Source organism: Populus trichocarpa, chromosome 6 (genome assembly GCF_000002775.5).
Source record: "Populus trichocarpa isolate Nisqually-1 chromosome 6, P.trichocarpa_v4.1, whole genome shotgun sequence".
Lineage (NCBI taxonomy): Eukaryota > Viridiplantae > Streptophyta > Magnoliopsida > Malpighiales > Salicaceae > Populus > Populus trichocarpa.
Genome location: NC_037290.2, coordinates 1,656,928 through 1,683,197, shown reverse-complemented (window position 1 = coordinate 1,683,197; position 26,270 = coordinate 1,656,928). Strand labels below are relative to the sequence as shown.

General features: G+C 37.1%; 4 protein-coding genes and 1 long non-coding RNA gene across 8 annotated transcripts; 2 read left to right on the top strand and 3 right to left on the bottom strand.

Annotated features, from left to right (window-relative positions):
* The first annotated feature begins 401 nt into the window (after positions 1–401).
* LOC112327929 (uncharacterized) lies at positions 402–3,441 on the top strand. The gene is made up of 2 exons (XR_002982441.2): positions 402–2,285; positions 2,388–3,441. It is a non-coding gene; the product is annotated as an uncharacterized LOC112327929 (long non-coding RNA).
* Positions 3,442–4,001: 560 nt separating this feature from the next.
* LOC7479622 (small ribosomal subunit biogenesis GTPase RsgA 1, mitochondrial) lies at positions 4,002–7,571 on the bottom strand. The gene is made up of 5 exons (XM_024602530.2): positions 6,822–7,571; positions 6,065–6,280; positions 5,775–5,969; positions 5,470–5,663; positions 4,002–4,683 (listed from the first exon to the last, which is right to left on the bottom strand). The coding sequence occupies exons 1-5, from the start codon at positions 7,470–7,472 to the stop codon at positions 4,494–4,496; spliced, it is 1,446 nt and encodes a 481-aa protein (XP_024458298.2). The 5' UTR covers positions 7,473–7,571; the 3' UTR covers positions 4,002–4,493.
* A 1,324-nt stretch (positions 7,572–8,895) lies between these two features.
* On the top strand, positions 8,896–10,037 carry LOC7495652 (uncharacterized). Its single transcript, XM_002308803.4, has 3 exons — positions 8,896–9,373; positions 9,442–9,589; positions 9,674–10,037. Exons 1-3 carry the CDS (start codon positions 8,981–8,983, stop codon positions 9,898–9,900), a joined length of 768 nt encoding a protein of 255 aa, XP_002308839.3. The 5' UTR covers positions 8,896–8,980; the 3' UTR covers positions 9,901–10,037.
* A 40-nt stretch (positions 10,038–10,077) lies between these two features.
* On the bottom strand, positions 10,078–20,180 carry LOC18099785 (uncharacterized). 3 transcript variants are annotated; one of them, XM_052453476.1, is made up of 15 exons: positions 19,963–20,180; positions 19,038–19,284; positions 18,903–18,945; positions 18,466–18,492; positions 18,323–18,358; positions 14,169–14,225; positions 13,457–13,650; positions 12,920–13,091; positions 12,700–12,822; positions 12,097–12,213; positions 11,705–11,725; positions 11,507–11,565; positions 11,314–11,404; positions 11,060–11,169; positions 10,078–10,974 (listed from the first exon to the last, which is right to left on the bottom strand). In XM_052453476.1, exons 2-14 carry the CDS (start codon positions 19,265–19,267, stop codon positions 11,089–11,091), a joined length of 1,251 nt encoding a protein of 416 aa, XP_052309436.1. In that variant the 5' UTR covers positions 19,268–19,284; positions 19,963–20,180; the 3' UTR covers positions 10,078–10,974; positions 11,060–11,088. The 3 variants fall into 3 exon arrangements, with proteins under 3 accessions (XP_052309436.1, XP_052309439.1, XP_052309438.1); XM_052453479.1 differs by lacking the exon at positions 19,963–20,180 and adding an exon at positions 19,821–19,958; XM_052453478.1 differs by lacking the exon at positions 19,963–20,180 and adding an exon at positions 19,808–19,954.
* A 1,634-nt stretch (positions 20,181–21,814) lies between these two features.
* On the bottom strand, positions 21,815–24,507 carry LOC7479621 (protein PLANT CADMIUM RESISTANCE 10). 2 transcript variants are annotated; one of them, XM_052453482.1, is made up of 4 exons: positions 24,363–24,507; positions 24,051–24,292; positions 22,707–22,933; positions 21,815–22,247 (listed from the first exon to the last, which is right to left on the bottom strand). In XM_052453482.1, exons 2-4 carry the CDS (start codon positions 24,223–24,225, stop codon positions 22,077–22,079), a joined length of 573 nt encoding a protein of 190 aa, XP_052309442.1. In that variant the 5' UTR covers positions 24,226–24,292; positions 24,363–24,507; the 3' UTR covers positions 21,815–22,076. The 2 variants fall into 2 exon arrangements, with proteins under 2 accessions (XP_052309442.1, XP_052309443.1); XM_052453483.1 differs by having other exon boundaries at positions 24,051–24,287.
* Positions 24,508–26,270: the final 1,763 nt, after the last annotated feature.

Here is a 26,270-nt window from a genome sequence, read left to right as displayed (position 1 = left end):
TCGAACTCAAGGCTCGACTTACAGGTTGGGTTGGGTGAGTTACCCTAATTAATTAAAAGGAAGTTGTTTTATTTTTTTCAAGTTAAACTGATATTGTTTTGAAAATTTGAAAAAATTCAAATTGAATTTTGACTTGATTGTTAATCGAATTAATTCAAGAAAATTATTTTTATTAAAATTATTTGTAATTTTTTTTAAAAATAAAGTCTCATAATCATATTTAACTTAATTAAAAACTTAATCAAGTTAGTTTTTGGGTCATTAATTTTCTAGGTTAATACGCAAAGTTCAATCGAGTTAAATAACTATAATTTAAACCTTTATTTAATGTTTATTTGGCACTGAAGTTGTTCGTAGATTTTATTTTTTAAAGTATTTTTAAATTGTTTTTTTCAAAGTGTTTTTTAAATTGTTTTTTTATAAAAAATATTAAATTAATTATTTTTTATAATTTTAATGTGTTTATATAAAAAATATAAAAAAATTATTTTAATATATTTTTAATTAAAAAATATTTTACTGAACACACATTTAAATAAAAAAAAAACCTCCAAAAATTTGTTAAGAAGACCTTTGATGGAAATAAACCTAGAAATCATATGGGTATAGAATATAGAGTCCAATGACATGAGCCCGTGAGCCCAGAAACGGTGTATATACCCAAAAACGGTGTATATACCCAAAAAACCCTGTATCAATATCCAGTAGCATAAGAAATTCTCACAAAATCAAGACCCAAAATAATGTCGAGCTACATGCCACCAGAAGTCATAACCGGAATTCTCTCCAAATTAGGCATCCAAACGCTCCTACGCTTGTATATTTGTGTCAAAACAATGGCGTTCTTTGATAGGCAGCAGTGCTTGCATCAAGATCCACGTGAACAATTCGATCAAAACCAACACAAACAACGCCCTTTCCGTCTTAGATAAAAATGGCCGCCTTTTATCAGTTGATTTTGACGCTCTTCGTCCTGGACACAACCCAGTCACCTTGGGAGAAAACCCACGTATGACAATCCCGAACCAAAGTGTTCTCTTGATCGGTTCTTGTAATGGTTTATTTACTGTAGCCTATGCAAGTGGTGCCGTTTTTGTATGTAATCCATGGCTAAAGGAATATAAAGAGATATCTTTTTTCCCTTGCATTTTTAATAATCTTGGTTTGCTTGTCTCGGATAAAGATAGGGCTTTTGGAAGAGCATATGGGTTTGGTTATGATTCAATTTCCACCAGATGCTAATGTGGAAGAATCTGAAATGATAATATATAGCGCAAAGAAATATTTGTCCTGTTTTATTAAGATGCCTTATCTTTGAGGACTGGTCATTATATGGGTGTTTATGTTAGGGGAGCATTGCATTGGATTGCTAGTAGGTTTGATGATTTTAGATGTTGTCCTACAATGATTGTTGGTTTTTGATCTTGGAGTTGATGGGTTTAGAGAGTTGCCGCAGCCGGATTACGGGAGGGATATGTCTGGTTTGGATATAGGTGTGTTGGGTGGTTGCTTGTGCGTTTGTGCTCATTTTGAAAATGTGGGTGTTGATGTTTGGGTTATGAAAGAATATGGGGCTGAGGAATCTTGGAATAAGGTGTTTTCGATTTTTATGATTATCTGAGACTTTTTGGTTATTCAAAGAAAGGTAAGGCTGTTTTGTTGGAATTGGATATGAAAGGCTTGTTTGGTACGGTACAGAGAAGAAAAGAGTCGTTGATTTTGTGATTGAAGGATGGAAGGAGGGGAAGTTCGAAGCAATTTTATGTTTGAATAGCCCTTTTTCGACCGAAGCTGGAACGGCCACCGAAGAAGGAAAGGAAGACAGTGAAGAAGAGGTTATATATCATTTCTTCATTTGGAAAATGTTTGCAGATGATGGGCACATACTTGTTATAATAAGCATTCAGTATCTTTTGTTTGCAATGCTTCCGAGAATAGAATTTGCTATATTTCCTTCTACAATTTATTGCAATTAGGGCAATCCAGTAGTATTCTTATGTGAGAATTTGAGATTTAACTAAATCTTAATGATAAATGAATAGCCTGTTGTGCCATAATTGCTCATTATTTTAACCTTGTTCCTTTTAGGGATGATTTCCTCTCAACAGGCTTCAAGCTCATATTGTAGGAAACAACGATCAATCATGGTAAAGAGGTGACTGGAAGATTTTTGCTAAAACGTGTAAAATCGAAGCTTACTTTTGCTACTTTTCTCAAGCATGAGTTAATTCTTAGGTGACGAATCTGAGCTAAGCTGGAATTTATACGGATCCATAATGCATTGTGTAATCTACTCAACGCTACCTTGTTTATATTGGCAATCGGTTTGCTCCATCTCAAAATTAACACACAATTTGCTTAACCTTTCTCGTCACCTCTTTTCGCAGGGATTTGTGGGGTTGAAATCAAATGCATGATTGGGGGAGAAACAAGGGTAAAGTACATTTCCAGTTAGTGATTTTGTTTTCCTGGCAAGAGGTACTGTGGGATGCAATCTGAATACAATAGTCGTGCCTTTCGTGGTATGCAGTCTTTATCATGCTTGGATATGTTGAATTAGTAGCTATAGTCCTCTGGAAAATGTATTAAAACTTTTACTACTAACTAGTTCAAACTTTTTCTCGTAGAGTTCAAACTTTTTCTCGTAGAAAGTCTTGATCTTATCTCACTATTCAGTGTGACATCGTGTTCCTTGTAAGCAGAAACTTTCTTGCTATTACAGTGTTAGATTGGTTCCGTTTCACTTTGCTCTGCATCCCCTAGGGCTTCACCTCTTGGCTTGGCTATTGGATTGCATCTGTTCTACTCATGGATTATCATTGTGTGAGCTTCGATGGGGTTAAACTTTCGCCAGAGTAAAATCCTGTTCAAACTCTAGTATCTTAACATACAAGGAATCTAAAATATGTGACAAGGAGAAAACCCATTAACAAGCCCTATCTAGCAAGAACTGCTGCCATAGCATTTGATTATAAGAGCTCAGTATTCAGACATTAAGAAAAGAAAAGAAACTGGAAAACATTTCTTTTCTTACATAACCAAACCAGCAATATACTACTGGCGACATATATTCTAGAGCCATAAGCATCTCATTCTAGATGCGCTGCCAAAGGATCCTCAGTTGCCCAAATTCGATGCATAAATGTCCTACAACTTCAACCATACCCCCTGATGAATCCAATCTTCATCACCTTCATCATCACTGCTGATCTTGCTAATGTTTGCCATCATCAGGATTTCTTGCAGCTGTCATCTAAATGGAGGCCATGAATGATTTCTCAGAGGGAATGGATGAAGGAGAGATTATTGAGATTTTAAAGGAAAGAAAAGGGTTAGACTTTGTGGGAGGGGATCTTCCAAGCATATGCTTGAAGCATTAACTTGTTGGCATATTCTTTCTTCTTTAACTTTATATATTTATATGATTAATAGAGATTAGCATGGGATGTTATTGAAGTGGGAATTTGTGTGCTTTACACTTTGTGGCAGTTTTCTGTCCCATTGTGCCATCTAATTTTAATTCAGACATCCTTAGACACCGACCCTTGATTATACCAAATCATTCATCAAATCAATCAAATGGATAGGCCATCTCTTAATACTTACCATGCAATGCAAAATACACCATTTAAGCTGATTTTTATATATATATAAAAAAAACTAGCACATTTAACCAAAAAAAATCAGAAACTAGCACATGTGAAAAAAGAGAAATACCATGGTGATATTTTAAAAAAATACGCAATAACTGAAGCATAAAAGAAAAGAAAAAAAAATGAAATTCTAGAGGCTGGCACCCTCAATGACGATACCTCAAGTGCTACAAAAACAAAATCTTGATAAGATAAATTTAGTGATATTAAAAAAAAAAACATTAATAATAACCGAAATAAATCACACACATCATCCAAAAATAAATTCACTCTATTGCTGTCATTTTTGAATTAAGACTTGCTTGGACAATTATATTAATTAGGATAAAAATTTTTAATAAAATGATATATTAAAAACTTAATTATTTTATAAAAATTAAATCACATTAAATCAATTAAAGTTATAATCTGTAGAACTCATTTCATTAAATAGTAATAGAGTGTGCCATTTTCCATTGGGCAAGTATAATTAAATCCACTTATAAGCTCTTGCTTCTTGGATCTGTGCCACTCTAGTTTCCTGGTACAGTGTTGTTGCTTGCTGTGCTCTGATCTTGAGGCTTCAAAAATTGGTCTTTAGCACAATTCTTACTGGAGATACATGCAGCACGTCGTGACAAAAGAAGGAGATCTGGAAGGAAAATTTGGCATCAAATATGACTCGGGTATTGCCAGTAATTAGAGATGAGAATTGATTAAAGCCACAAAATGGATTGGCTTTCAATGAAGACACGAGCCAGCAGATCTGTTTGGTCTCTGAATTCTGATCCGCAGTTGTGATGAGGAAGGGGTACAAGCTAGTTATTTACAGTGCAGCTATGCTTGCCCACAGTTAACTTGCTAAAGATTTTCATTCTTGAGTGCCCTCAAGATAGGATCGTTTTCATCATCCAACAAATCTTCGTCATCATCAAGTTCATTCAACTCATCTAGTATTGATTGGTTAATCCTTTTGCGAGACTGTCTTCTATGCTTCTTGGGCTCCAAACGTGGCTCTGCTTGCTTGACACCCATGTCTCCAACCTTGTACCTGTGAATGGTGACACTCAGAATTCAGAAAATGAGACCAACAATATTGGCAAAAGTAGGTTGTTCTGACTGCAACCCGAGCCAGAATAATGGAAGTTAAGCCCAAAGTAACAATGATGTCAAATCTAGAGAGAGCAAAGTAGAGTAGTAAATAAGGTTATCAACAACCGGCAGGCATTCATTGTAACCAAAGATTTTGCGAAATTCTTGCTCCAACATTTTGCTTCTCAATAATAAACTAATTTAAGCAAAGCGAGAAGCTTTTAAATTAGAATTTCTTACTTTTCACATATAGCAAGGTTATGCCGTTTGCAAATTAGATGAATTGTCTTAGTACATCTAATGCTAATCATAATCCAAGGAAAAATCCTTGGAGAATGAAAAGGTACAAATGAAACATGAGAAGAATACAGAAGATTTTTCTGTTACATCTTTAGAATAATAGAAATTCCTAGTCTCAGAAACTAGTTGGACAAAAACAAAATAAAGATTTGATTTTTTTCGAGCGATCCGATGGTGCGATATTTTTTTTGTGAGACCTGTAGCAGATGCGGTTTCTATTATCTATCTCAGTGATTCCCATAGTCATGATTTTCTCTACAAGCATTCATGTTCAAGCAGCAAAAGATACTAAACCAGCTATTTTCCTACCCTCATATTGCTGTACATAAGTTACGATCTTGTTACTAACAACATGCACAATAGCAGATTTTTCAATGCATTTAGCAAACTAAGCATGCATTACATACAAGGTCCACTTAATCCTTAACTATTTAATTTAATATACCTTACGTCATCTTCCCTCTTGGTTCCAAATGTCCTTAACTGAAATTCTTCCCTGATTCTGATCTCATCAAGAAGCTGGAAATACAAGGGATACCTTTCCCAATCCCCTTTTACTATGCACCCAGGTTCGCCAACATGCAAGCAATCATTGAATGCACATTTAGCCTGTTCATTGTCACCAAGCATTTTCCTTATCTGCAACAAACACCATAAACAAAGAAACCAGGTGTGAACAAAGTAACAATTCAATGAACAGAACCCAAGTAAACCATCTAACATAGACAATCAAAAGGCAACAACTCAAACCTCCGGAAAATACTGGGCAAGAGATTGCTTTGTTACTTTCAACAAACTAGGTTGGCTAAACCCAGGAGTATCAGCGAGATAACCACCTCCACCAAGTGGAAGCAAAGAGACGTTACGTGTAGTGTGCTTCCCTCTACCACTTCTCGTTGAAACTTTACCGACGCGCTGATCTTCAAACCACTTGCTACCCATTATCTAGTAAAACCACACGTACAATACACAGTCATCAAACACATGAGCATTTCTCACAAAGAAGAAGAAATGATCGCTGAAAGATCAGACAAACCTACAGGGTCAAACCAATTATCTACTTCAACTTGGGAATTGGGTTTATTCCTCAAAGCATTAATCAAGCTAGATTTCCCAACTCCACTTGGACCCACAATCACTGTCGTTTGATCTCTCAAAACAGAAGCCAAACTATCAAGCCCCATTTTCGAATCAACACTACAAAAGAGAGGCTCATAACCCCAACTTCTCAATCTAGTATCCCAATCACTCAACACCTGCACAAATCCCCGAAAAAAAGAAAAGAAAATCACAAACCATTAAAGCCAACAACCTGAAATAATCACTAACAAATTCACCATATTCCAAAATAAATCACAAAATTCAAATTTCACATTTAACAAAAGCAATTAAACCAGCCAAAATACAAAAGAAACAAGAACGTGTTTAGCTGGGGGGACGGTGACGAAAACATAAAAGAGTTTCAAGGTAATTTTCCCCATCTATTCTGTATCGAGATAGTAACCAAATGCTATATAACAACACAACATCTACCACATTCCAATAAAACCAAACAAATCCAGCATCAACAAAAACCAAACCAAATCCACTCTCCACAATTCAGTCAAACACCAACTAAAGAACCATCAACAACCCAACACCAACAGCATTCCAAAACAATGAACAGACCCAAAATCATCAAATCACCCGTTGCCAAACTAAATTCACATTCCACAATTCAACTAAGCCAACCACATTTCGAAAAAAAAAAAACCATTGAAATGAAAAAAACAAGCATAAGCACTAACAACAATTAACCTGTTGATCAACAAGTTCTGCTTTATTCAACGCGAGAGTAATCGGAATCCCAGTAGATTCGGCCTCAATCAAAAACCTAGTCAACACAAATGATTCCAACTGTGGTTGCTCAACCGAAAAAAGAACCAACAACCGATCCACATTCGCTACCGGCGGGTCTAAAATATCCGAACTCCGTTGAAAAACATTCTCAATCATTCCTCTCCTATCTACCCAATCAATTGACCCAACCACCACCTTATCACCAACCAAGACTCTCCGTTTTATCTTCTTCAACACCGCCCGAACCACGCATAGCAATTCAGTTCCAACTTTACTACTACTACTACTAGAATCTTCTATCTTCTCAGGTTCGGCGGTGACAATCACGCGCATGAAGTTCGCTTGGGAAGCGGCGACGGTGCCGATGGCTTGAGAATCGGAGAGGTTGGTAGGGGTGTGGTCAGGGGAGAGGATCGGAGAGAGATTGGAGAAGTCTTTTTTGGAAGTTAGGTTTTTTTTGGCTTTGAGGAGGTTTTTGCTTGGTGGTTGTTTGCGGGAGACATTGGGTTGGTTTTGGTGGTGTCTGGATGCGGTGATAAGGAGAGGGTGGTGGCGGAAGAAGGTGGGAGTGCGATGGCGGAAGAGGGATAGTGAAGAAGGGATTTGCATTGGCGCAGTTAGTTACATGTGATTTTCGTGGGAAATGAATTTCGTTATGGATGTTGGGATTTTTACAGGGGAGGATTAGCAGGTGATTAAGTGAGTGTTTTAGCTAATAATGATGTTCGTAAAACTCGGTCTGACCGATAGGTTGACTTAAAAAGTAATCTGAAAAGAATTTTTAATTGAATCAGATGAAATATTAAGTTAATAAAATTTAAATTGACAATATAGCGCTATTATTTTAATAAAAATAACTGACTAAGATAAATTTTTAATTAAACCAGATAAAATATTGAACAAACAAGATTTAATTGATTTAACCGATTTTTTTATTAGATTCATTTAAGCAAATTGGATTCAACATTAAAAAATAAAAAAAAACTTTATTGTTTTAATAAAAACAATTAACTAAATAACCTATAAATTTACATATAATATATGTTATTTTTTTCTCGATCCCAGAATCAGAATCGGGTCTAAATCGGATTTGACGTAGTGTCTTGATGAGTGACGAACAGTGCAGTAGCTGACTAGCTGTTAGGGTTTTATCAGGTGGATCAAGGGATTTGTATTGGAGGACATTGATTGGCCGTCAAGGACTAAGGAGGCCAAGACACGTGGTTCCAACAACGAATAAAACAGCGTTTTTCAAAATGAAGGCAATTGGGACACGTGGCTTTAAGCCACTCGGCAAATAAATTTGGTTTCTGTAATTTTCTATCTCGTCCTTCTCTTTTAAGCACGCATTAACTTTGATTAATTAAAGTTGATAGAATATGGTTAAGAAATTGAAGTGGATAAAATGATTATACTTTTAATTTAAAATATTAGCTTTTTTATTTTTTTTTAAATATTTTAAAGATACTCTTCTTCAAATTCAAATTAAGATAGACACGAAAAAACATATTAATACTAAATTATTGGATTAACTTGTTGAATAATTTAATTAACTTCTCATCATTTTTTTTGACTGGGATGACTGAATCAATCAAATTACTAAAAATTTAAATAAATTAATTGATTTTTATTATATCTGATTGAACTAAAAATCTAATTTAATTTATACTAAACTCAGATTAATTTGTTATACTAAATCAAATTTAACAATTATGGTTTCAACATCAAATATTCACTAAAATAAATTCGTGTAATAAAAATTAAGGTTAAAATTCAAAAAAATCTATTCCTAGAACTTTCAAAGGCATGTTTTTTTTTTATTAGTTTAACGTGGGTGTCCGGATCAGCTTACGCGCACCTCGACTAATCCCACGAGCCCTGAAGTTAACGACCATGTAAGCCTCCAGTGGCCATCATATGAGTAACTACAGAGCTCGAACCTGAAACTACAGAGGAAGTAAATAGACCACCACCTAGATGGTTTCAAAGGCATGTTTTTGTTATTATTATTATTATTATTATTATCCTCCCCCCGTTCTAAAGCCTCCACCACAAGAACAATCCCGCCTAGAAAACTTGGGAAGACATTTCCACACCACAGAAACATCTCAACGAGAATGGCAACAATTCTCAAGTTTCTCCCCATCTCATCATCATTATCCATTTTACCAAGTTCCTATGTCCTTTCATCGATCCACAGCAAATCATCAATCAACTTTTCATCTTTGTCTAAGAGAGCTCATCATCCTCTAGTCTCTTCGATATTTAAACAAGACACTACTAGAAAATATTCCACTTCCTTTCGCATATCTTATAGATATTACAGCGTGGAAGATGATGGTGAGGAGAATTGTAGCTTTGAAGAAGCAGCTGCCCTTTTCAACAAGAGGGAATACTACAAGTGCCATGATGTTCTTGAAGCTTTGTGGATTAAAGCAGAAGAGCCCACTAGGACTCTTTTCCATGGGATTCTTCAGTGTGCTGTTGGATTCCATCACCTCTTCAACCAGGTTTGTTTGTTTCTTTATTGTTGTTTGCTTATCGATTTGTAGTGGCTTTAAATTAACGGCGTGTGTAGAATCATAAAGGAGCAATGATGGAGTTGGGAGAGGGACTGTGTAAGCTGAAAAGGATGGATTTTGAGAGTGGACCTTTTCATCAGTTTGAGCAGGAGATTTCTGCAGCCCTTGATTTTATTTACCTCACTCAGATTGAGCTAGCTGCTTGTGAGTATATATTACTTACGTGTGATGAACAGAAGATTGCTTCAGTTCACGATTCCAGCGTAATTGAAAAGGTTGATTTTGTAGGTGGAGATGATCTATGTTTGGCAATGTATCAATCAGAGAGATCATACCAACTTCTTGGAGCCTATGCTGCTGGGCAACATTTGTACAGGCTGCAAAACAACCCTAATGATGGTACATACATAGTTTTCCGTCCTCAGATCAGTTCTTATTCTGGTGAGCCACAAAAAGTAAAGCTTCCAACCCTTAATGCAGCAGACGAACATCTTATAGCCTACGAATTTAAGTGAGTTTATGTAGGCAATGATTTCTATACTTGTAAATAATATTCTATTGAATTGTGCAGGAAAATTCAAACTACAATGATTTTTAGCCATTTTATGTTAAGTCACGCTCCTCATCCACTAATATATAGATATTGCACGAATATTAATTTCTACATGTCGCCATAAAACATGCAATAGAGGTAAAAAAATCACAGAAAATCATACAGTTTGCACCGCGTTACCAAACAAAACCTTAACTCATCAAACTTCTATCCTCTGAGACATGCTCCAGAACCTCACTTTCAATAGATAAATATACTCATGTCTGGTTGTGAATGATTTACTTGACAGATCAGAAAGTAGTTAGTTTTGATACACAAAAGGGTCCGAGAATCCCTTTACGATTCTAGATGGAACATTGATTATTTTGAAAGGATCAATGATCAATCAAATATAGCAAACCATAGAGGTAATAAACATTTGAGGGCAAGTACCTTGATGGATCATTTGTAGAGATGTGGTGCTACAGGCATCGTAAGCGATGATCTAGAGGCAGTGGAATTAAGGAAGGGAAAGATGGCGAGCCATGTTGTATAAGAATCTTTTTGCAAGTAGGGAAATGGAGACTCCATGAAATTTGAATGGAGATTTGTAGTAAAGGCGGCCTTGCTGTTGCCTAGGACATAAGTGGACGTGTCTATATTTGAAAGAAAAGACAACTTAAAACTAGTTTAGAGTCGGCAGGTTAAACTACCGGACGAGGTTTAATAAGTACGATGAAATTCACGCAACTCATAATTGAATGAAAAACGGGGTGGAAGAAAGAAAATGAGTTGGGGCTCATCGAGTCAGTTCCCATCCATTTTCTGACAGCTAAAAAACGAAGGAATGAACCAGATTGGAGGAGAAATACAAGGTGGTCTTCTACCATGGAAGTCCAAACGGTAAATAACAATCAGAACTTCTATCGCTTAGCTCACCCAACAAAATCCAAATGAAGAGTTATTATCACCGCAAGATGGCCATTTGCAGCAAGGCTTATGCCTGATCAAGTTTGATGGGAGGCTATGAATGTTGAGATGCCATGGATCTATTACAGTGCCTAAACCAATAAAAAAAAAGAAGCTCCAATGAATAAACAATATTAGCATAGACAAAAACAATGGAAGATCCAGGAGAGGAGATGCCTTAGTCAACATGTTTCATTACTATCTAAGCTCCATTGGAGCTTTGTAGCTTGTCCTCCACTACTTGGCGCCTCCGGTAGCGAAAGTAGACGAATTGAAGCAGTATCTAGTCAAGACATTAGGGTTCGACAAAAAAATGGAAGACAACAGGGCTCATCTTATCCAGGTTGACAATCAAGTATGGAAACACATAAGCCAAGTGGAATTCAGAGTCTTTCCTAAGAATTTTACTGTGAGTTAACAAGGATACACAAGTGTCAAGCAGCACACAACCTCCTGCGTCCACCAGCCATGGTAGGTTTGCTCTGATCTTTGACCATGCCAAGCTATCGACTAGTATGCTATTGAAAACGTAATAAATACCTGACCCAAAATTAGAGAATAGAAAAGCAGAGACAGGAATGAAATCAAAGATGGTGGTGGGGCGGGGGGGATTTATGCACCTTGCTACATATGTGATATTTCCAACCAAAGCAAAGACGAACATTAATGGATTAAGCCCCTGAGTAGCATAGAAGAAATTTAGCACAACATTTTGGGTAGGAGAAACTGTTGAAGATATAGTGACTACATAATTGTGCTTTGGAACATATATCAGCTTTTATGGAAGAACACTGAAGTTATAGGTCAATATGCTTTACCTCAACCTTGCCCCTCTTGATCTGCAAAATTGATAAACCACGAAAGTTGAATTTAGTTGTAGAAATTTAGAAGACAAGCATTGCTAGTTAAAATTAGATCTAGAGGAAGCAACAATACACCACAGACTGTGCAAATATTCCAGGAAAATAAAGAGGTGGAGGGGATGAGTATTTCTGTCATAGTTCTGCTAAATTGATGCTTTGGGTTAGTGAACACGGGTGCAACCGCAGCCATGCCCGCATTACCAAACGGGCACTAATATAACATGTTATATCTACCATCTCATGTGCAGTCTTCTGAATTGATGATAACCTTGTGGCATTGAATAGAAAAAAACATGCACGAATTACTGAATGCTGATAATACTGGTATATTGGGAAGATCATCTTACATTTAGGCAGATTTGAGGAAGCCGTCCACCCATGTAAATAGCTGCCATCGACCAACCAAGGAACGTTCCAATTACATTTCCATCAATATCGTTTTCATGTGACATTATGCTACTTGTCTGAAATCCGTTTTAAGAAAAACAACATAAGAAAATATCAAAAGAAATTTAAAAGGGATTTTTTAGAAAAAGTTGTCTATAGTTGAGCAGCATATGAAAGCCAGTGACTAAGTCCAGGATTATGTTTTACCATCTTGCATATATACTATCCTCTATCTCATGAGTTATCCTACATTTAATTGAATCATCTCTAATGCACAAGAAGCAGAAAGCTGGATGACCAACTTAAATAATAGTAGGGAAAAAGGGGAAATTTACTTTGGAGGAATCTGTAAAAGAAAGACAGGAAATCACCGTTTTTTCCACAATGATCGACAATTTAATTCACTAGTGCGTTTGGTTAATTAGCATCGAAAGATAGAAATGGCGGTTGAAGAGACAAAGATAGAGACATGTCCCCTATTGTCTCCATCTCTCTTTATTCCCCCCAAGATATTAACGCTACCTAGGATTTCTTGAATGAAACTAAACTTCAATTTGGGATACCTGCAAAATCTTTCTTCCTACTTGAATGAAAATTCCTTGATTTTTATTTTCAAACACCCTGTCAAGCCTGCTGTTTGCTGAATGGTGAAGATTAAGTGTTCCAAGGAATGTGACTACAGATACCTGAAATAAAAAATTGTCTGTGACTATAATAGAATGTCATATTTAGTGTAGAGTTCTTCACAAAAAATAACTGCAAAAGATTGGTATATATCCTAACCACACATAGCATGGTTTTGGTGTTCAAATTCGGTGCAGATTGTGTGGCTACATCTTCACCAAGCAATGGCTCTTCAATTGAATTCCTAATCGAAAACGATGGAGGAGTCGTTCTTTGTGCTAAAAAGGATCCTACTGTGGGAGTATGGCTGCTTGAAAGAGATCTTGCTGACCTGAAAGAAAAATGAAAGAAGAAAATTACATTTGTGACATAACCATATTGTATATGAAGTTCTATTTCAATAGCATGATCGCATACAAGAAAAAAATGCAGAGAAGTATTGTCAACTTCAAATACGGAACCAAAAAAGGCTACTGTATTTCAGATCAAAATGGGGCTACAGCATTCAGTTACAGTTTTTGCAACCATGGGTTCATGGTGGAATGTTCCACCTGGAACTCAGTATATAAATCCAAGAAAAGTCCTTGACAAGAACCGAACAAGCACCAGCATAGACTGGTACAACCACATAAAAAAAAAACTGAGGTTGTGATTCAAATCTAATGCATATCGACAAATTCAAGAAGAGAAGTTTACGCGTAGTATAGATCTCTTTCAGGGGAACTTTTTTGAGGAAGTGTTGGAAAAGGAATTGGTGAACTCAAACCATTTGTTCCTTCAGGAGCTGCAGGTTCATTTCTCTGTTTATCAGCACTGTTGACTTGTGCACCAGCATCACTATTTCCTTGTTTAACTCTTCCAGCCTCTTCAGAATGACTGGAGACAGGGCCCTGGATTACAGTGAAGAACATTAACAGCGTATTACATGCGCAAATACTAATCTAGAACCTGAACAGCACATTACAAATAGAAGTGCAGAGATTTTTTAGCTACTTGAAGAAGTCAATAAACAGCATATCTGTCATCAAATCTATTGACATAAATTTCCATTTATATTTAAGAAAAACCAAATTATAGTACTTCTAATTTATGCAGACACATTGGAAAGGAAAATGTTCCCACGGGACGGTTACATTCATGTTTCAAAACATTTCTTCATGGAACCATATCCCAGAATTCATATATTATAGATTAAAATCCAGCATAAACATGAAAAAATTCAGTATTTTGCTCAAGGCCAAGCTTTGCTTCACAATAGTTAACACAATTTTCTGCCTCCACAATCCACCTACAGGACAGTTTGTCTCCTTCTGACTCGTTCCAAGAACTTTGATCTTTCACTCAAAAAAAATACATACTTAAATGTTGAAAATTGCTGTTAAATTATAAGAAGAAAAAAGATCCTTACCTTGAGGCGTCGTCTATTGCTTTTCAGTCGATGATAGATGTGACCATAGTAAACAGTGTTGGGTTGTTGCCATTGCATGTGCAGCAAATGGTTGGCACCAACCATTGACTATTGGCAGCCACCATTTTCAATGGTTAGGCAACCTACCATGCCTAACCTTGCAGCCATGTTTGACAGTAGAACAAGTGAAACAGCTGTCATGAAATGCCTATAAATAGAGGCATTATGTGAGAGCAAAATGAGAGAGAGAGCTGTGAGAATGTGAAGAGAGTAGAGTGAAAGTGAAGGGCTGCAATGGCAGCAGCCTTGCTGCCATTGCAGCAGCTGCAAGTGCAGCAAAAGAGCTGGGAGTTGAGTTTGAGTGAAGTGATCCTCCTCCTCCATGTATGTTGTAATCCTTTCTCTATATATCTCTAATAATATGGACTCTCCCGTGGATGTAGGCGGTTTTGCCGAACCACGTAAAATATTGTGTCTCGGTGTGCTTTACCTCCGTTGAGCAAGTATCAGTACACCCCCGGTCCGCGCATGGGGGAGCCGGAATCCCCAACAATTGGTATCAGAGCTGATGGTTTAAAGGGGTGTTTGTTTTTTGCTCAAAAATGAAAGTTGTCAAAATTGTGTTTTGACCATACCACTGTGTAGAGGAGGAAGCGACGAAGCCAACGGTGAAAACGGCGTCAAAATCGGACGTCGGACATGGCCGCACTCTCCATCACTCTCCGGCAAGGCGTCTGTCCACGCGCGCCGACGCGCCCCACGCGTCTTCTTCACCCGGATGAGTTGACCCGACCCGAATACCAGTTGACCCGACCCATGTGGCTGACTCGGATAAGGATGACGTCAGCATGATGTAAAAGTGACGTCATCATGAACACTAGACATGTGAGGGATGACATTAGCATGATGTAATTGTGACATCATCATGTACAGTAGCATGGCCCATGATGACATCAGCCTGATGTAATGGTGAAGTCATCATGCACAGCAGGCATGCCATGTCAGCAGCCACGTCATAGACCAGTCAGCGTCCAGTCAACAGCCACGTCACCAAAGTGGGACCCACCTGCCACGCCACCAGACTCAAGCCGATCTGAGCCGAGTTGAGCCGAGCCAAAAAGGAGCCGAGCCGAGCCGCGAGCCAACGGATAAGATTCTGTGCAGCGGAGTCTACGTGCAACCGGATCTGAGATTGAATCTGGGCCGTTCATCAGGCCAGAATTGTTTTGATCAAATCTTAGCCGTCTGAAATGCGATTTGGACGATTTCAGACTTGTTTCCAGCTAATTTGATCGTTCCGGATGCAATGGTATGGTCCGATCGTTGAGATTTGAGACCAAAAGTGGTGGTGGTGAATTAACAAAAGAGATTGCCCGATTAGGAGGCATCTAAAGGTCATCGTGGTGGTCGATGATGATGAAGAAGAAGAAGGTGCACATGTTTACCCAATTATATGTGCTAAAATGCTAAGTGGGGAGAATTTTAATTGCTTTGAAGGAAGGCAAAATTGGGACACTCTGGACACCCGATCATGTGGACAATTTGAGGTGAAGAGTGGAAATTAACGAAGACCAATCTTGACGAATCTAAGAACTGGTAGTCTCGCCAGATGTTGAGAAATCATGTATTAAACCAGTATATTTCAGATCACTTGTAAAGGAAAGCCGCAACAAAGCTAGCAAATGGTTGTATATACGGAAAGACAGTACGATGGATAGATATGGCCTAAGAAGTTCTGTCTAGGAGGTTGGGTTTTAAGCGGGACCAGTGTGACCCCTCCAATCTTTCCTGGGAACTTGCTTAGTGGAAGGATTATCCATACGGTACTATTTTCGTATATATAGCAGTTTGTAATGAAACGGTTGAAGACTAGCAGGATGACGGCACAAGGGAACAGTTGGGTTCCGTATGATCAAGGATCTGATGAAGTGGTGATTTCTCCAAAGAAGTTAGATTCGGTGACTGTGATTTCTCGAAGGGAGAATTGATGAAGACCCTGATAATGGAAGAGAAATACAGCAAGGGGATAAAGATTGGCACCCTATTTTTGACTTGGACAGGTGTTGTGACAGGATGAGCTGCTGTCAAACATAAGCAAGGAATAGGGAGAAATCTGGAGAGCAAAAATTGCACGAGGGCACACGGAGATTGTGCAAGGGTACCTGTAGGATCCAACGAGGTACTGTAATGAGACAACAGGTGCAAGGAGAAGAAGTGTTCCCAGATGAAGCTCAGAGCAGAGACTGTTAAAGTTTGTACAACAGGAAGTCTCTTGTGCTCTTAATGAAGACAACAGGCGAAGACCTTTCCAATGCATGCAAGGATGGAAAGAGAGCTGTTGCAGAGGCACCTAATTGAGGGGGTGCAAGTGCCTGTGATAAAAGGCGACCGCCTATGATGAAAGGCGATGACACCAAAAAGAGTTGGTGTAGGTGGAGCTGTCAAGCAGAAAGGCATAGAAGCTCCAAACATAGAAATCGAGGTGGAGGATTGCGAGGAGTATACCGCAAGTTTCTCTTTCTATGTAATCAGTGGCAGTTATCTCTCCCATAGTGCACATGGTGGTAGAGAACTTTTTTGGAGCCACTTTGAAGCATCTCAGCTGAAGGAGGATGCGACCGCCTATGAAAGGCGAAGACACCTTGGAGAAGGTGTGAGGGCCATGAGAGGAGCCCCAGTTCAGACCGCCCCATGACAACGGGCGAAGACACCTTAGAGAAGGTGTATGGGCCACGATAGGAGCTCAAGTTCAGAACAACCCCAGAGCCAATGTGATGGTTGGATATGAGTGGACAGATGGATAACCAATAAAGTGGTTATGATGAGTCACGATAAGAGCTCAAGTTCAGAACAACCCCAGAGCCAATGTGATGGTTGGATATGAGTGGACAGATGGATAACCAATAAAGTGGTTATGATGAGTATGGAGACAAATGCAGGATTGACTTTCATGGATATTGCCCCCATGCTAAAGATCAATGAGCTAGAAGACATTTGCCTTGGACAATAAGTGGATGACTTGTGGAGCATTAAGACGCGGCTGCTATGAAGAAGCAAAAGGGCATGCGCAGGTTCCGAGAACGAGTTGACTCTTGTCAAGGTGGTGAGCTTGGAGAAGGCATTGTAATACTCAGTATCAAGACATATATGGATCAACCTTTAATGGGTTGCCCCCATAGGTGAAGGTGGAGAGCTACCACGGAGAAGTAAGGCGTGGTTCCTAGGGTGGAACAGAGGACAGGCGCAACTCCTGGATGAGTAGACTCTTGGAAGAGTGGTGAGCTCGTGATCATATTGAGATACTCAGATAATGACTGTCGCACTTGGAAATAGAAATTTCCGTTTGAGGAGGTGTTGTAAGCCTTGGTGTGAGGCTTGATGAACCATTCCGGACCGAGCATGGTTAATACGCTCGAAGGGGAATGTTGTGTATCCCAGAGACAAGCGTTAACACTCTTCAGATGTGATGTGGCAGACCATCTGGTTGTGGTGATCCTTTTGTGTGAGAAAAGGTGTGCTTTGGTGACTCTGGTGATTGAAAGGTTTGGCAAGTACCTGGAAACTTGGCCAAAGGCGCTCTCGGAATGGTAAGCTTGAAAGAGCTGCAGAATGCAAGCTTGTGCTGAAGAAGCAAGAGGACAGTTGCCCCACATGAATGGCAAAGGGGGTGATTGTTGGGTTGTTGCCATTGCATGTGCAGCAAATGGTTGGCACCAACCATTGACTATTGGCAGCCACCATTTTCAATGGTTAGGCAACCTACCATGCCTAACCTTGCAGCCATGTTTGACAGCAGAACAAGTGAAACAGCTGCCATGAAATGCCTATAAATAGAGGCATTATGTGAGAGCAAAATGAGAGAGAGAGCTGTGAGAATGTGAAGAGAGTAGAGTGAAAGTGAAGGGCTGCAATGGCAGCAGCTGCAAGTGCAGCAAAAGAGCTGGGAGTTGAGTTTGAGTGAAGTGATCCTCCTCCTCCATGTATGTTGTAATCCTTTCTCTATATATCTCTAATAATATGGACTCTCCCGTGGATGTAGGCGGTTTTGCCGAACCACGTAAAATATTGTGTCTCGGTGTGCTTTACCTCCGTTGAGCAAGTATCAGTACACCCCCGGTCCGCGCATGGGGGAGCCGGAATCCCCAACAAACAGTTTGTGCAGTAAGAAGTGTGCTGGTCATTGTATACAACTGAAAAACAACAAAGCATTGTAAATGAATTGTTCAATGACAAGAGACCAACTAAATTAATAGCAAGACCATATTAGAGAACTTGTAATCTTTATCAGAATTCTTACCACCGCCATGTAGTACTGTGTTGGAAGCTGCAGAATCAAGCATAAAACTACAGTTAAAACATCATTGAAATCCAAGGTGAACAGGGATGATATAACCATAGACTTGAAATACATGATCTTAGGTTGCATTTGGTTAGTATCTAAAGACAGAAGGGTAAAAAACATGTTTGGTTAGAGAGGCATGGACAAATTAAGAGTACAATTTTGAAGTGAATTTTGTAGGAGGTCTTCCCTTTGTCTCTAATGTTTTTATTTTTTTATCTTAAACGAGAAAATGCATATGAAATCATTCAAAACATCACAATTTCATTGGATTATATAGCATAATAACAAGTTTATTCAGAATTTCAACAAGTAAAGTGGATAATCAAAACAAGCAATCAGTAGAATTAGAGGTAAAAGAAAAAGAAAAAGAAAAAGAAAAAAAGACCACTTACAGTAGCTGGTTCCAACATGCAGCCAAAAACATTGAAAAGATCCCTAAAAATAAAAGCATTACAAATTAACATAACAAGCAAACATATTATCAAAAGACATAAAGCAAGAACCTAGTACTTCAACAGATATCTCACCCAATAATCCATGTCAACAAGAAAGCAAGGGAAAGTCCTTCAGTGGATTTCTCCTTATAGTTTGTAACGATTTGAGGTATCTCAGCAACACCCCAACTCAAAACACTAATCATACCTAAAGTTAATGAAACCCCATCTTTCATATTGCAAAGACAATACTCCATGTAAACTCTAGCCCATCGTGAACAATGCTGAGGGCAAATGGGCATGGTGCTTTTGAAAAAATCCATTATTTTTCACCCTTAATCTGCAATAAACCGAAGAGAAAGACGAACGGAGAGAAAGATTAGAACCCAGTGTGTATAGAGATTTGAATGATATGCTTATAGAAAGAAATCACATTAGTATCATAATCTTGTTATAATAATTTATTTGAAAAAGGAAAACAAAATATCATTTATTAATCAAAATGCTTATTTCTTATAAAGGGCATACTCAAATAAAAAAACACTATAATAAGAACAAGAAAGAAACAGCAGGGCAACCATTACAGACTAGTTCCAAACTTTCCAATACCAATGGCACAGCCATTAAACAAGGAAAACGGATGCATGAACAAAAAACGGAAAAGATCATATCAGGAAAATCAAGCAGAACGTGGCATGAAAAGGTAACCTAATCGTTATGTTTTTAAAAAAGAAAACGTCCAAAATAATTAATATTTTGCATTACCCAATGCTAAACACAGAAAGCATTCAACCAATCATTGTAAATACGAAATAATTTCCATGTATAGAAAACAGCATATATAACCAAGACAGAAACATAACTATGAATCCTTACTCCCGACATGGATGGACTGTTTTTTTTACATGGTAAACTTTAGAAACATCTGTAAGAACTGATCCTACAGTTACAGCTACGACTATGGCTATGGCCAAAACAGATTAAGAAAAACAATATGCACATGAGAAGATTAAGGTACAGTTAAGGGTACAGCTACGGCTACGGCCAAAACAGAGAGAGGTTGGAGAAATGGAGAATTTGATGGGATTTTTTTCACTGTCGTTTGACTGATGACAGTGTAGGCTATTGATGGGGTGGATGGGAAATATTTTTTATTTTTATTTTAACAAAATCTTTGGCAGTTGATATAAGGGTGAGAGAGAGGGGAGAGAGGAGGGAGCAGCAGCATAAGACTGTTGACGTGTGGTGTTGTGCATGGAATGCTCCTGGAGAGATCAAAAGGAAAAGGTTTTTTAGAATTCCTTTGGCTATTATTGTTTGACACGTGGTTGCTTAACATGTTACTGCTTGTATGTTCCTTTTAATTTATTATATTAAGATTAATAGGGATATTAAACCCAGTTATTAATCCATCCTTTAGCATGGGTTGGGTGTTAAACTTTTAATTTAGAATTGATTTTGTTTAGCATAATTGACTTCATAGATACAGTTAAAAATCAGTTAATTTTACAAAAAAAAAATTAAAATAATATTATTTTAATTTTTATATAAAAAAAATATTTACCCAAATTAATCAATTCGTAACTTATACACCTACCTTGTTATAAGTCATATACTAATACTTAATGTTATTAATTAACCCAACATAAAAGAATAAAAGAAATAATTTTATTAATTCTTGAATTTCCCAACACTAAATAAAAATTAAAAATTCTTAACGAGGAGATATTTTCTTTTGAAAATAGCATTATTTGGTCTGTGAAAAGTCTAAATGTGAAATGCTATTAGAACAAAGACGGACGTTGTCATTTTTTATTGTTATTTATTTTATTTTATTATATTTGTAATTGATTTTGATCATAGTTATTAACGTAGATTTTTAGTTAAATCAAATAAAACATTAATTCGGTGAAACAAACATTAATCCAGTGAAACTTTGTTGATCTAACTGGTTATCACTGAAAAAATAATTAAAACAATATTAATAAAAACAATTGATCCGATAATCTGTAAGTTGACCACTGATCTAGTAACCTAGATTTTTTTGTTTTTTTAATCTTATCCCTAATCCATCTTATAGCTATGATTTTTGAGTCAAGAGCTGGTCCTTTCTTGAATTCCCAGGTTCTTATCCCATCATTTAAAACTGGGAACTCGAAGAGAGAATCAAAATTTTAAAGGGTATTTTGTCTTCTGAAGATGATAGCCACAGCTTATCGGAAAATGCAAGTTGCTGGTGCCATCTACAGCTTTCTCCCATGCCGGCGACGGCATTGAGAATGCCTTTAACATGAGCGGTCCTGCATTTGGTCAATTGCGCCGAAAATAATACACCATTGCCCACCCTTTGAAGCAGTTACAGACATGTATGGTGCACCCATAACAAGAAGAAACATCACAAACCAAAAACCATTAATTGATGTGAAGAAGAAAAATCATGAAATAACAGATTGGCTTGAATCCAAAACGCTTTAATGCTCATTATTTCCTGTATGATGTTGTTTTGGGAGTGGTGGCCAATGCCTCAACAGATTCTAAATCAAGTTTAGTTTTGAATATCTGTGTTGATTTGAACAAGAAATAGATAAATATTTTCAAGATCTTTTTTCTTTCCTTTTTATGTTACTTGATTTGAGGTTGCAAGAGAAAGGGTTTGAAGCACAGATGTTGGCCAGGTGGAAATGATATAGGGGTGGCGACGGAGAAGGTCCTTTTCTTCTCAGTTCTCCCTATCATGTAGGAATGAGCAAAATAACTGAATTATCCAGAATATCCGTAAAAACCAACCTAAAATTAAATGAAAAAAACAAGTTCAGAAATCAAAATCTACACCAACAATGAGCATTGAGTGAGAGAGTGGTGGCAGAATATGATGGCGAAATGCATTAGCAGTATTTCTTTTACTTTTACCTTAGTCTACTCTTGTGTGATGATAATTGGTGCCTGTTAGTAAAAAGACAAGTAGTTTACAATGATTATATAAAAGATCTCCATTAGTCTCACGGATACAAACTTAAGAAGACATGCTTTAAAAAGCAATGCACGTCGACTGCTTAATCTGGCATAGGATGGTGCGAGGTCAAGTGTGAAACAATATGTGGTGGTCTTGCCAGGAGTGTTATGGTAGAAGCATTACTCTGTATTACCTGATTCCATTGTCTGGACTGGTGGAGCTGTGACCACCGCCAGTTTAAGATCAGGGGAATTGGAGTCACCAGACCTTTCACGGATCTCCCTGTATTCTTGGCAATTAGCACACAGATGGCAGAAAAAGTGTGTCACTAAGTCACCACATGGCGCTTCCTGCATAAGAAATCAACACAAATTACACATTTAGCTTTTAGGAACAGCCTTTTCTTTTTCTACAATGAACTTTAAGCCTAAACAAGCAGCTCCAAATATCTCGTGTAGTCTATCATGTATGAAAGAAAACCTAAAGCAAAGCAGCTTTGAAAATTCAACGTCTTGATTTATCTCTGTGCTCTGAGCTCCCAGCAATCTTTGTTCCAACTATTTGTTAAACTCCTACTTGGAGGAAATCCATCAAACATATCCTAAATCCCATGTCTTATGCTACCAAAGGTATAAAATCTATACACCACCGAAAGAAACAAAACATCGACATCAATGTCCTACACTAACTACTCAAGCCTGAACATTTGCAGGTGTATTTATCTAGCATCCACAAACAACCTCCACAGCATTAAGGAAAATAGATAGAAGATTTTTTTCGATAAAATTACAATTTTGAACTAGCAATACCTGCAAATTATACTTTTCCCTAAGCACCCTGCGGTAACCACAAGCATAGCATGCAACAAAGCATCCAGGTAACCCCAACAAAATGCCATCAGTCATACAGCAGCAGACGGTGTTGACAAGAGCCCACAAAATAAAATGGGTTGCGCACGATCCTATCAAAGTCCCAGAACCCAAAAATTCTGCATTCTTACCAAACAAATAGCAAGGACAAAAAAGACCAATACAACCTGTACACACCAAAAACAGCATTGTATTAACAATTTTCTTTTTAGGCAACAATAGATTCATGTTGTTCAATAAGTTCCCAAAAAAAAGGACTTTCAATACATTCCATGCAAATCTACAGGCATGTACATGCAAGTGTTTCATAAAGGTAGGATATTGATCACCCAAAGTCTAGATCTTATCAGTCATGCATTTTATATCCAACAAACCCGCCATGAGTGAAATGTCTAACACTGAATACATCCATCTCATAATAACACTGCTACCCACTCCCCAGCAGTTTTCCTTAAGCTAGATTTCATGATCACAACCATGCCCTAGTACACAAAAAATGTTCTTCTTACCCAAATATGCAACATCCTAGATTCTTTGGGTGATCAATATCCTACCGCAAACAAAGAGGAATAACAAAGAAATGAATTACCACTTTTTAGATGCTGTAATTATTCAATTCATACACCACATCAACGACCAATACCAACTACCATCCATTCCGCAGGTTTGTGACTAACAGATACATTTGTCAAACACCAGTGCAGCTTAAAAAAGATCACTAATTGAAGGCTTAATGGTATGTTTAACACATTTACATATAAGAATTGTATGCGATAGTTCATTCAAGAGGCAGTCTGCCTATAAGTAATATACTAGCAATAACACAAACACTAAATGGAAAGGATCATACAGATAATTTTTTTTCCTGATATTCCTGATTCCTAATTAGGAAACCTCTACCCAAAGAACAAGGTGTTTTTCAAATAAGCTAACTCATTGGGACTCTATGATTAGTCAGAAAAAGGCATGTTAGCTACTTTAGGCCCCGTTTGGGAACGGGGGTGCAACCGCAGCAGCGGCTCGTTCCCAAACGTGGCCTTTAGTCAAGTTTAAATTCCTGTTCTACACAATCCAGAAAACAAATCCGCTTCCTAAAACGGCGCAATCCAAAACCTTTACTTAAAGAATCAAATCATTCCTTTCTTGGAGCCACAACAATGCCGGCAACTAAAGATAAACAATACAAAACCCAACATTTTTATTCATTCAACTCATTAGGCACCTTCAAATTAATTTTCCTTCTGATGATAAATCAAGGTCACAAAGCAGAAAAAGTAAGCGTACAGCTCTGCATATCATCGCAACAAGCACAGATCCCAGACGACCATTGCGCCGGTCCATCACCTACAACACTAGCAGCTCCAGAACGCTCTTCATTTCGTGGAACACTCTCCGTTTCCAAATCCGATTGGTCCAACGGAATATACCGCGGCGGCACATAACTGCTTTCACCCTTCATCTTTCATAGAACATAGTAATCCTCTTGTCTCCCAATCAAGTCTCTCTTCTACCTCCCAAGCCCTAGCCTTCCAGAAACACCAACAATAAGGAGATCAAATCAGATCAAAGCAACATGAAATTATCAAATATACAGACCTTATTGAGCTCTTGTTGCAGAGTTAAACGAGGACGTTTTTTCTATCCCTGTCTGTGTGTTTCTTCCTTGTTGAGAACGTCGAGGAGAGAGAAGAAGCGTTTCGTCTCTTAGCTTTTTGTTGAAGAAGGGTCACGATGGGCTTGATTCTTATTGGTCCTTGGACTGATAAGCTGTAAGGCTTAGGCCTGTTATATGAGAGGGGGAGAAGTCTAGTGGATTGGGCCCCAGATGGACCTTCAAATTAATAGATTAATATCAATTTCGCCCGTGTTAATTTTGTCTATAAGAAAATCTTATTTTTCGATTGGGACCTTTTTTGATATTCTTTAAAATAAATTACATTCAGTTACTTACAAAAATAATAAAAAAAATCTTTGAGAAAGTAAAATTTCTCTATCAAATATGAATAAAAATTCCGTTGTTTTTTATATATTTAATATAAAATTATTATATTTTATCACACAAGATAAAATAATTTATTTATATGAATATATCATAAAATATAATAAAAGAAAAACAAAACATTCCAAATTTTATATTTAAACTTGGCACAACTTGTTAAGGCATTATTATATCCTTGCAAGGGTGAGAAAACAAGTTTGATCTCTGGAAAACATACTTATTGTAGGGTAGCCAAAAACCCCGAATACAAATTTGATCCCTAGAAATTATTAAACAAAGTTATGAAATGAGATTAATTATGAGAAATGGATTGTGGATATTTCAATGACCAAATTTTAAAATAAAAATGGATTATTATTCTGATTTATACCGAATTTAGGGTATAGTTGAGGCAAGAATTCTTTCTGGTGTGAAAGCTATGTAACATCAAGGCATATGCTTAGAGAGATGGGTGTAGGCGCACCATATTCCTATGAGGTAGCGAAATGCTTGCCCCAACAATTTGTATCTCCAAGATAGAGTTGCAAAATGCTTCACTTTGCTATTATTCTCTTCTTGAAATTGCACCTCTACAACTTGCCTGGTCCATCACCATAACATGTGTAAGCAGAGAAATGTCAAAATCAATCAATGCTAACTCAAGTCTTGGGTGTATTTGTTGCCGATAAAAAAAAATAGGTTTAAAAAATTATTTTTAGTTGTTGTTTTTTTAAAAATATATATATTTATTTAAAATTATTATGAAATGAATTTTTGCATGCAAAATAGATGAAAATACAAGTGTTCATAAATGAAAAGCTGGATATTTTAGCTTCTATAAAAACAAGGTTTGAAATGTAATTATTTATGAGTTTGGTGCAAAAGATAGAAGTTATTTCACTGACTAAACAATTTTTTATTGTGATTGGAAAAAAAAAAACAAAAGCTATTATATTACCAAACAGTTTTATAACTTGATAGGGATTGTGGCAGAGCTTGTTTTTTAAAATATTTTTTATAGTTTTTTTATGGTAAATGGTGATTAATAATTATAAAAAAAATTCTGCTATTATCTATTTATTAAGATTGAATTTGGTTAGTGTGATGTGATAGAATAAATATATACAAAAATATGCTTGGCGGAAGAAATATAAATGAGGATATAAAATAAATGTTTTTGAAACAATTTCATAATGAATTTTCTTGTTTTCAAAACATAATATACACGTATAAAAAAAACATTATCTAAGAATATCCGTTAACTTGAATTTTCTTAATAATTATCTCCTTTTTTAAAAAAAAAATACAACTTGATCGATGCATGCAGTTGGGCATATATAATTATTAATATATGCTTGCTTCTCTCCATTTGTTATTGAAACATGGAAATGATGGGTAAGTTCTCTGTGGGATAATTTAAAGAAAGTCTAGAGAATTTGCTACGATTGCATATATTTTCCAATTCTCTGTTCTGAAGTTGTGTGTTAAAGCAAGGATTTTTGCTGGAAAGAAGAATCAGGCAGAGA

Excerpts from the sequence above, each read along its gene's own strand:
- LOC7479622 (XM_024602530.2), bottom strand. The coding sequence starts at position 7,472 with ATGCAAATCCCTTCTTCACTATCCCTCTTCCGCCATCGCACTCCCACC. Across the intron at positions 5,664-5,774 it reads TTGCCCAGTATTTTCCGGAG|ATAAGGAAAATGCTTGGTGA; the intron begins GTTTGAGTTGTT and ends TGTTTGTTGCAG. Across the intron at positions 4,684-5,469 it reads AAGAGGGAAGATGACGTAAG|GTACAAGGTTGGAGACATGG; the intron begins GTATATTAAATT and ends CACCATTCACAG.
- LOC7495652 (XM_002308803.4), top strand. The coding sequence starts at position 8,981 with ATGGCAACAATTCTCAAGTTTCTCCCCATCTCATCATCATTATCCATT. Across the intron at positions 9,374-9,441 it reads TCCATCACCTCTTCAACCAG|AATCATAAAGGAGCAATGAT; the intron begins GTTTGTTTGTTT and ends CGGCGTGTGTAG. Across the intron at positions 9,590-9,673 it reads TCAGATTGAGCTAGCTGCTT|GTGGAGATGATCTATGTTTG; the intron begins GTGAGTATATAT and ends TTGATTTTGTAG.
- LOC18099785 (XM_052453476.1), bottom strand. The coding sequence starts at position 19,267 with ATGGATTTTTTCAAAAGCACCATGCCCATTTGCCCTCAGCATTGTTCA. Across the intron at positions 18,493-18,902 it reads GCATGTTGGAACCAGCTACT|CTTCCAACACAGTACTACAT; the intron begins GTAAGTGGTCTT and ends TTGATTCTGCAG. Across the intron at positions 11,566-11,704 it reads TCAAGAGGGGCAAGGTTGAG|GGGCTTAATCCATTAATGTT; the intron begins GTAAAGCATATT and ends TATGCTACTCAG.
- LOC7479621 (XM_052453482.1), bottom strand. The coding sequence starts at position 24,225 with ATGAAGGGTGAAAGCAGTTATGTGCCGCCGCGGTATATTCCGTTGGAC. Across the intron at positions 22,934-24,050 it reads TTGCGATGATATGCAGAGCT|GTTGTATTGGTCTTTTTTGT; the intron begins GTACGCTTACTT and ends TGGTGTGTACAG. Across the intron at positions 22,248-22,706 it reads GGGAAAAGTATAATTTGCAG|GAAGCGCCATGTGGTGACTT; the intron begins GTATTGCTAGTT and ends TTTCTTATGCAG.